The sequence below is a fragment of the Talpa europaea genome (genome assembly GCF_964194135.1).
Source record: "Talpa europaea genome assembly, chromosome: 5".
Taxonomy (NCBI): Eukaryota; Metazoa; Chordata; class Mammalia; order Eulipotyphla; family Talpidae; genus Talpa; species Talpa europaea.
In genome coordinates this window covers 99,660,492-99,669,774 of record NC_140071.1, presented here as the reverse complement: position 1 = coordinate 99,669,774, position 9,283 = coordinate 99,660,492, and the positions used below count along the sequence as shown (strand labels likewise).

The following is a 9,283-nucleotide window of genomic DNA, read 5'->3' as shown; positions in this document are numbered from 1 at the left end:
GACAGAGGCAAATAGCAAATTTGCAGAGGAAATTTGGGTGTTCAGAACTGAACGAATTGGATCTGAGATGTCTATTAGCATCCTGGAGGAGATGCCAAGTTGCAGGTCCCCACCTACTTTCCCTTCCCGCCTCCCTCTTTGTCCGTAGGCCTTATATCCTGCTGGGAGCCCGAGGTCCTCCTGTAACAGCACCCTCAGGGTTTTGCAGCCCCTTAGGGGCTGCTGTTTGCTAATCGTGGGACACATTTGCAAGGCTTGTTTCCCCAATAAGGGGCGTTTTAGTAATTATTTCAAGGTGGATATTTGCTAATGTGGCCTTAGCAGTTGGATGTAGGACTAGTTCAAGGGAAAGGTTCGAACTACAGATAAAAAGGTGGAAGTCATTAGCTTCAAGTTGATGTGTAAAGCCATCAAGCAGACAGTGAATTTAGAAAGAAATGTGTAGAAAGAAATGTGTTCTTGGCTCACAGCGTTTTTGTCGGTTTGTGAAGATCAAATTTAAAAAAAAAAAAATGTGTGCGTTAAACACTTGGCAGACATACAGCACAGCACTTAAGAGGTTTGCTATTTTTACTAATAAACCCATCTGTAGGAGCTTGTGCCTGGGCTACATCTAGTCCAGACAGGAGAGTGTGCATTTTGCAACAACCACACACCCTAAAAAAGAATTCGAGGAAAAAGCAACGACTGGAAGTGGGTGAGATGATTGGCATTTATAGAGGGTGGGTTGCAGTCCAATTCTTTCATTTTACAGGACGGAAGAGGCTTGGAGGCAGCAACTAGGTTTTCCATCTGGCCTCGGCTGTGCTTCCAGTCCACCTTTAGCCCACCTAGGTCAGCTACCTCTCCAGCCCCCGGCCAGCCCGCGTTTCACTAATGCAGCTCTCTTGGCCTTTCCCGCAACTGAGATCCGGGAAGCTCCACGCCCCAGCTGGCCGCGCTGCTGCAGAGTTTCTAAGGGGATAAGCCGTCCAGGTACCCCGTGCAGGCCGAAGCAGGGCTGAGCCTTGCGGCCAGCTAGCGGAGACCAAAAAAAAAAAAAAAAAAAAAAAAAAAAAGGCTGTGGGACAGAAGGGCTTTGCGCGCGGTAGGTGCGTGCACTTGGGCTCTTTACGCGCTTCAAGATACACGTGGAACCCGCACCTCCTGCACCTGGCTGCGGGCGGCTGTCGGAATCCAGAAAGTACTAATTGGAAAAGGAGCGCGAGTCTCCGCCGGGCTGGAGGCTGGGGCTGCAGCCCGGGGGCGGGGAGTGGGGCGGGGCTGGGAAATTGAAGCTTAGCAGCCGACCGCTCGGCCCTGCGCTGGAGAGCCCGCCGCCGGGACCGTGACAGGCTGCAGCGGGCAGAGTAGGTGTGTCGCCTCTTGAAGACCGGAGTCCGGGATCCCGGAGACCGGCCTCGCCCGCAGCTACGGCCTCTGAGCCATGGGCGCCGTCTGGTCCGCCCTGCTGGTCGGCGGGGGTCTGGCCGGGGCCCTTTTCGTTTGGCTGCTGCGGGACAAGGGAAAGGACCAGGGTGCGGAGCCGGATCAGAACGCCCGGCTCGGGGAGGCTGTGGCTGCGGGAGGCGATCGAGCTGGCGGTGGATTGAACCCTGGACCTTCCAAGCGGGAGCTGGTCACTAAACCAGGTATTCCTCCTCCGCGTGACCTGAGGCCAGATCTGCCAGGGGGCTCAAAGTTCGCCCAAAACCAACCTGGAGCTTTCCTAACAGTCCATTCCCCAAGCGCCTCCTCTAACCTGGCTCGTAGCACGTAATGTGCAGGCTTCTTGCTCTCCACTGAGGCCTGGGAGATGCCCTAGAAGGTCGTCCCGGTGCGGTCAACTTCTGGGTGTCCAGGCGCCCGCCCCTGAGGACCTTCCCAGCCCTCCAGCCGGTTGGGCTGCTCCTCCTGCAGGAGATTGGTGCAGAGCAGGTGCAGCTTCCTGGCCTTGGGAAAGGAATGCTTAGGTTTAGGGGCGCTTTTACAATCCTCTTAAAACTCTGACTGAGCAGGGACACTTTCTCAGTCCCAATCTCATAGCTTCGAGTCCTCCCAGCCCTCACCGCATGGAAAAGCTTGGTTTGGGAACACCGGCTATTTGGATGCTTTTGTCTGGAAGGCAAAGTTCAGGTTGGACTCTGTCCAGAAAGGCCTCTGCTGAAGCCCTGGAACTGTAGGCCCTTTAAGAACTTTCAGAAATTCTCCTTGCTCACCCCCAACAACAGTGCTGGGCTGTCTAACTCCTGGGGCAAGGAGTACTTAAGTAGGAGTACTTAATAGGATACTCAATTCTGATGTGTAGAACTGACATTTAGGTTTGTCTCTACATTTCAAAGAGACAGTATTAGGCAAAGTAAGAGCAGAGCAGAGACCTGACAATCCAGTGCCCCCACCCTTGGCCGACTGCCCAGGCCTGGACTCCAGTCTAATGGTGAAAATGACATATGTGAACTTTATTTTTAGTGGAGTGGTGTTTATATGTAGCCACTTGAAAATCTGCCCCTGTCTTCCCTATGACTCGCTTGGGATGAACAGAGGGCTCATTTCTCTTCCTTTTCTGAAAACCAGTCTCATGTTTTAGATTGCAAAACATGGGGAGTCACAGCACTGTTTCACTTCCAACTCCATCATTAGAGACAAAAATAAACAAATCTCTTCTTCCCAAAAAACTCATCTGTGCAGATTGTATGATTTAAATTTTGAAGGGAGCTGTTTGCACTAACAGTAAGGTGACCCGGAAGGAAACTGAGTCTCCAAGGAGCTTGGATTGTGTACTTTAAGAACATTTTCACAGTGTGCAATGGGGTGCATGTGTAAAAAGCTTTATTATTTGTTGGAGAAGTTTCTGATGTGCACAGCATTGGCAAGGAGAAACTACCCCTCTGCCAGCTCCAGCCCAGTGATTTATTGCTGTCCTTTGCATTCTCCCAGCGACAGCTGAGCTGATCTATGCACAGTTTCCAGTTTGACTTGATCCCTGGTCTGCATGCAGTTCTTGGAGTATACGTGTACCCTTCTGGTATGTAGGATAGCCACGTAGCCTTGCACCCCACAGGCTGGACATGTTTTGATGACAGGAGCAAAACAAGTTGACTTGGCTGCATGCCAGTGTGACCTGGCATATGGACCTAGAGGACCATGACAGGGGCACACTTCTGCCTCCTTGATTTGCCACTTCATTTACATTCTTGTACTAGAACTCTGATTCTCCTGCATGTGCCTTTTATTGTTGGATATACGCGCACATTCATAAGAGCACAGTGTTGTGAACTTACCAGGTAGCTAATACTTGATTTTAATAAAGATGAATTTTGTGAACTGCAGGTAGGTTAGTAGTAATGTCTTCAATAGCTAAACCTATTTTTTCAGCCTAATATTTTTTTCTCATGCGAACTGCCTAACACCTTTAATTTTTCCTTTTTTAAAAAAGAACATCGCCAAGGAAACAATGCGTCTTTGCTTTCAGCCACTAAAGGGACTGGTAGCCTGCAAGAAGCAAGGTGGAGACTACAGAGTCCTGGAAAAGATGGTAACTATGATGATTCAAGAGAGAATGTTTCTTCGGGATGGTTTCCAGATACAGAGTGTCTAGCTGCCTCTGAGGCTAGGAACTCTCGGTGTTACTCTGAAGTTTCAAGAAATCGAAGCCTTGAATCTTCTATAGGAGAATGGGGATTCCAAAAAGGACAAGAGACACCTGGTAAAGCAGCTCCAGGCTTTGCTGAGAAGTTGCCTTCTAGCAACCAGTTTATGGACAAAGTTGAAGAAGTGAGTCTGGCACGAATGGACAGCCAGGACCTGACTGATCCTGAAGACTGGGAAATGGTGTCCAGGCACTCATCTTGGGGCGATGTTGGTTTGGATGGCAGCCTTGAGTTTTCGATGTTAAGCTCAAACCAGGGACTGGACCATGGCAGAAGTAGTTTTGTGGAAGCAAGAGGTCAGGAAGTGGGTATGAAAACAAAAAGGGTTGTAAAGTTGTCTTCGGAGTCTCAGCAAGTCAGTATCAGTTTCCAGATCCATTATCTCACAAGCACTGGTGTGCAATTCATTGCAGTAACTGGCGACCATGAGAATCTAGGGAGATGGAATACTTTTGTCCCACTCCAGTGTAGCAAGGATGGACTGTGGTCTCATACTGTGTCCCTGCCAGCAGATACAGTGGTGGAGTGGAAGTTTGTGGTGGTAGAGAATGGGGAAGTTACCCGTTGGGAAGAGTGCAGCAACAGACTCTTAGAGACTGGCCATGAGGATAAAGTGGTTTGCAAGTCATGGGGGGTTCTATGATTCGGTTTACAAAGCATTAGAGAGACATTGTAGCATGTGCAAGAGGCTAAGGTTGTGGAGCACATTGAATAAAATAAAATATAGTGTAACTTCAAATGTAGCTAACAGAATTGTTTCAAATTTGCTAGTGGCTTTTGTCTAATGTACACTACACACACACACAGACACACACAATTGTACATATACACATGTATATATGCAGTTACTGCCTCCCACGATCCTGGACTTTTCCCCCTGTAGCATCAATGGATGTATTAATGCAGATCCAGCATTACTTTAGGAATTGGATCTCTTGGGGAAGAACGTGGTTCAACTTCAGGTGTGGACTGATCATGGAGTACAGAAACTAATAAGCTATACAGCATTCAGGCTTGATCCTTTGGGCCATCCTTAAACCAAGGGATTAAAACAAATCTTATTCAGAAATAACTGATTTCCTATTGGGACAACCGGAGAAACGCCTTTTTAACCATGCACATATTTTTTATTTCAAAATAGTCAACACCAGATGGAATTGTGATCATATCTGGGCACTCAGTGTAATTAGCAAGGATATGAGGTGATATATTAAGAATTCCCAAAGCAGAAAATATTTGCACTCCATGCAACTGATAAGGCACTAATATCAAAGATCAAAGAATTCACACAACTCAACAAAAACAAAGTAAACAAAGCAGTGAAAAAATGGGCAGGAGAGCTAAAAGGACACTTCTCTAAAGAAGAAATGCAAATGGCCAACAGATAGATGAAAAAATGCTCAACATCACTTATAATCAGGGAAATGCAAATTAAAACCACAATGACATACCACCTCACACCAGTGAGACTGCCCCATATTGAAAAGAAACTGGCAACAACAAAGCTGGTGAGGATGTGTAGAAAAAGGAATCCTCTTGCATTGCTGGTGGGAATGCAAACTAGTCTAGCCAGCTATGGAAAGCTGTGTGGAGGACGCTCAAATTACTAAAATGGATCTACCATATGACCCAGCAATTCCACTCCTAGGAATCTACCCAAAGGAGCACTTTTTAGAATAGGTAAGATATGGAAACAACCTAAGTGCCCAAAAATAGATGAATGGATCAAGAAGATGTGATGTATACACAAAATGGAATACTACTTGACGATCCAAAAAGATAAAAACCCATGCCATTCACAGCAACATGGATGGAGCTAGAAGGGATTATGCTCAGTAAGTCAGAAGGAAAAAGAAAAATATCAGATGGTGTCACTTATAGGAGGAATATAAGGAAACTGAACAAAAGGTCCAAAAAAGGACAAAACTTGAAAGCAAACTATAGGTCTAAGGCATACAGCAGGGGAGGGGGGATAAAAGGGGAAAGAGAGGGATCAAAACAGGGGAGTGAAGAGCACAGGAGACTATGTTGATGGTTTATGGGTGATATGGTGGTGGGAGATTTATGGGGACTGCACCTGGGGGGAGAAATCAAATACTATACAAAAATGAAGAGCAATGTAAGAAAATTAACAAATTTAATAATAATAATAAAAAGACTTCCCAAAGCTTTTGGCTTGTTTTTTCCAGGTATGGTTTGAAGGTAACAAGTATGGCTTTGATTTAATGACTGAAGGTTGGTGTAGAAACAAGGGACCTAATCAGAATCAAGCAACCTAGGAGGAAAAGAAGGTGGCCAAGTGATACCTCTTAGGGAAACGGAGGTACAAGTATGCCTGACTGCAGGGAAGAACATTCCATCATTCATGGGGTCTTTGTAAGACCCCTTCACACTCTAGCTCTAGACAGACTTTCCCCCAGCACTAGCCTCATCCTTTTCTCTCCTTTCATACCAACAGCTGTGTTGGGTAAAAATATTATAACAGGACAGTGATATAGATGCACCTCTTTGCTCTAAGAAGAAACAAACATTTAAACTTTGCTATTATACCTGAAAAAATAATACAGGCTGAGTTTTAATGTCTTCAAGTGTCTGAATCATTTTTCTACATCTTAGCGCCATATTTGCTTAGATGTAAGATAAATACTAATATTTCCCTCCACTAAAAACATGCAGAAAAGAAATATCAGGAAGCACTGAAGTCTGTTTTCAATCCTCCTTTTGGAGAAAAAGTGACTATTTCACCGTTGGAGGGATATTATATATGAGTACACTAGAATTCCTGTATGCTAAAATAACTTTTAATAAGAATTACACCTTTTGGCAAAACAATATTTAATCACAATTACCAATGAGCTTTGCTGAAAAGAGCACACACTTAATTGAAAATAGGTTAGAAAGTGCTTAAAGAACTATGTTTGGCAGTTTGGGGCTCATAGAACTTTCATGTTGAATTCCCACATACTTCTTACTTCACAATGAATTCTCTACAGGGAGGCCTTCAGAAGGCATTTATTATTACTAGGCAGAATATCCAAGCATTCCTTAGGTAAAATGAAAGGTAAAACAATTTACAATAATTTAGAGTTTGATCGCTGGCCATTTTGTCATTGCTTGATAAAATAAATATTAACCTTTTAGTAAAGCTGATTGATTTATGAGCTATATGTTATACTAAACTTTATATTTCTGAAAATCATTACTTAAAATTGGATGTGTTCAGACTGCTGAGGAACTAAGGGTTTTGTAGCTGGAGTGTGTATACCCTACATAGTTCATTATCTGCACTGCTTAGGGCTGCTGCTAGCTGCTGTCACAGAAGGCATACATGTATAAAGGCCAGTTTCTTGCTCACTTAGCAGTCCACAGTAAATAGTCCACAGTAGCTACTGCTGTCCTTGAAGAGATTGTCACCTAGGGGCTTCTGTCCTATGGCTCTACCTTCCCCTAGGACATCACCATCCTCTCCCCAGCCCATGGAAGGAGAAATAAAGTGAGGAAAAACACAGACTTACTTAAACTTTTGGTCAGAAAGTGCCAAATATTGTTCTGTCCACATGCCATCAGAGAGAACTGGCAAGGTGATCAGGTGAGAGGGAAGGAGGAGCTGAGAAAGAGCCTCTGGATGTGTAACAGGGACCAGGAAAGGGGGAGGTTCCCTGTTACAGATGGACAGCTATTTCTTGGTGACATCTGCACTGTGGAACAGGAGTACAGATTCTGGACAGCTAGCGTCTGCTGCACTGTCCCTATTGTCTTTGGTACAACCGAGACATTTTTGCATTTGGTCTCCCATTATTTGCTTCACAAAATGGGGTATAACAATTGTAAGGGCAGGACATGGACACAGAGCAGGTTTTCTGATCCCATGCAGACCCGGTAAAGGAGGAGTCGGAGTGCTCAGTGGTTTTTTGTAGGTCTTTTATTGGAGTTCACCAGGCATATGGCAGGCAGGGGTGCTGGGGGGCCGGGAGGCTGGCAGGCCTCCCAGCCCCTAGCAAGTCTTCACTCTATCTGGCCTCTCTGGCCTTCTCTCTCTCTCTCTCTCTCTCTCTCTCTCTCTCCCCCCCTCCCCCTCTCTTCCCTTTCCCCTCCCTCTCTCTCTCCCAGCTTCTCTGCTTCTTTTTTGGCTTCTCTTTCGGCTTCTATTGGCGTCCCCGTGATGCCACCCTTAAAAACACAGTCTTAGCCCTGGTGAATCCCATCTACCTATGCCCACACCCTACTCCAGGTGCCCGCCATCAGGCATGCATTCAGGACCGCAAGGATCCATCATCTATCCTGATGGCGGGAGGGCAGAAAAGCCTGACATTTTTTCCTTACCCTACAATAATATATTTGGACTTTGTTCTGGTTCCTGGAACAGAGCTCCTCTGACCCTTGGGATCTCCTGTACCATAGGAGTGGCTTTTGTTATTTAAAATGAGGCACTTTGGGGGGACTACAATGATGTAAGGGAAAAAGAACTAATTAATAAAATTTTTTTTAAAACTAGGACAATAAATAGGGCCTCCCTGGTGGTGCATTGGTTGAGTGCTGGGCTATGAAGCTGCCCGCAGCCTCTGCAGCACCGGTTCAATCCCGGGCCACCCACCGGCGAGGGTCCCACATGGCGCATAGACCTCTCCAGCTGCCTGCTGCTCCCCTCAGCAGTGTATTTCTGCGTCAGTCTGCCTGTTCTGCTCCCCGCTCTGGCTCTGGTGAATTCTCTCACCCTCCCGCGCTTCTGACTGTACCCAGTACTTGTATAAACAAATAAATAAATAAATCTTAAAAAAAACTAGGACAATAAATAAATGAAACACTTTAGATTGCACCTGAGTTTATACTGATGGGCTGAATTACCGTAGGCCCCTAGATATACTCAGGTCACCACAAAAACCAAGTGATTAAAAGTTTGGAATGTGCAGCCCTGATTCCAGGAATGGGATCCAGGGCTGAGGATTAAGTGTTAGAAAAACTGTGGAATAATGAAAGTTGATGAACTTCCCAGTTGGTGACATCGAGGTACTCACCCACAGAGGCATGGAAGTCTCGTGCACTGGAACCCCATAGCTTCCCCTATCTATGTATCTGCTCCATTTGATTATTTGTGAGTTTTATCCTTTACAATAAACTGGTAATAGTAAGTGAAGCAATTTCTTGAATTCTGTGATGCATTCTAGCAAATTAAAACAGATAATGGGAATGTGGGAACCCCCACTTCATAGTTGGCCAGTCAGAAGTACAAGTGACCTGGGATATGTGACTGACGTCTGGAAATCAGGATCGGGGGATGGGGCAGCTTTGTGGGACTAAGTTCTTAAATCTATGGAATCTGACACTTAACTCCAGGTAGTGTCAGAAGTCAATTGACTTTAGTAGGCTCAGTTGGTGTCCACAGACAATTGGCTACTGGTGTTGGAAAACTCCACATAAAAACCCCTCTAATGTGTTAAATTCTTATTAAGGCAGACTAAATTCATTCAATCTGTGGAAGTCATCTATTGACTAAAGAATGAGGGTTTTTTTTCTTTGTAGTCATTAACATGTGAAAGACACTGCTAAATATTTTGATTAGAGATCTCAATGTTTTGTTATTTGAGGCCTCAATGTTTTGTTACTTGATTATTTCACTGATATTGACAGAACAGTGAGTTCTGGGTCACACTCAG

General features: G+C 45.3%; 1 protein-coding gene across 1 annotated transcript; it reads left to right on the top strand.

Moving 5' to 3' along the window:
* Positions 1 to 1,426: 1,426 nt before the first annotated feature.
* STBD1 (starch binding domain 1) lies at positions 1,427 to 4,272 on the top strand (the record flags this gene model as incomplete). Its single annotated transcript, XM_084232973.1, has 2 exons — positions 1,427 to 1,631; positions 3,416 to 4,272. The coding sequence occupies 2 exons, from the start codon at positions 1,427 to 1,429 to the stop codon at positions 4,270 to 4,272; spliced, it is 1,062 nt and encodes a 353-aa protein (XP_084089099.1).
* Between the last annotated feature and the right edge of the window lie 5,011 nt (positions 4,273 to 9,283).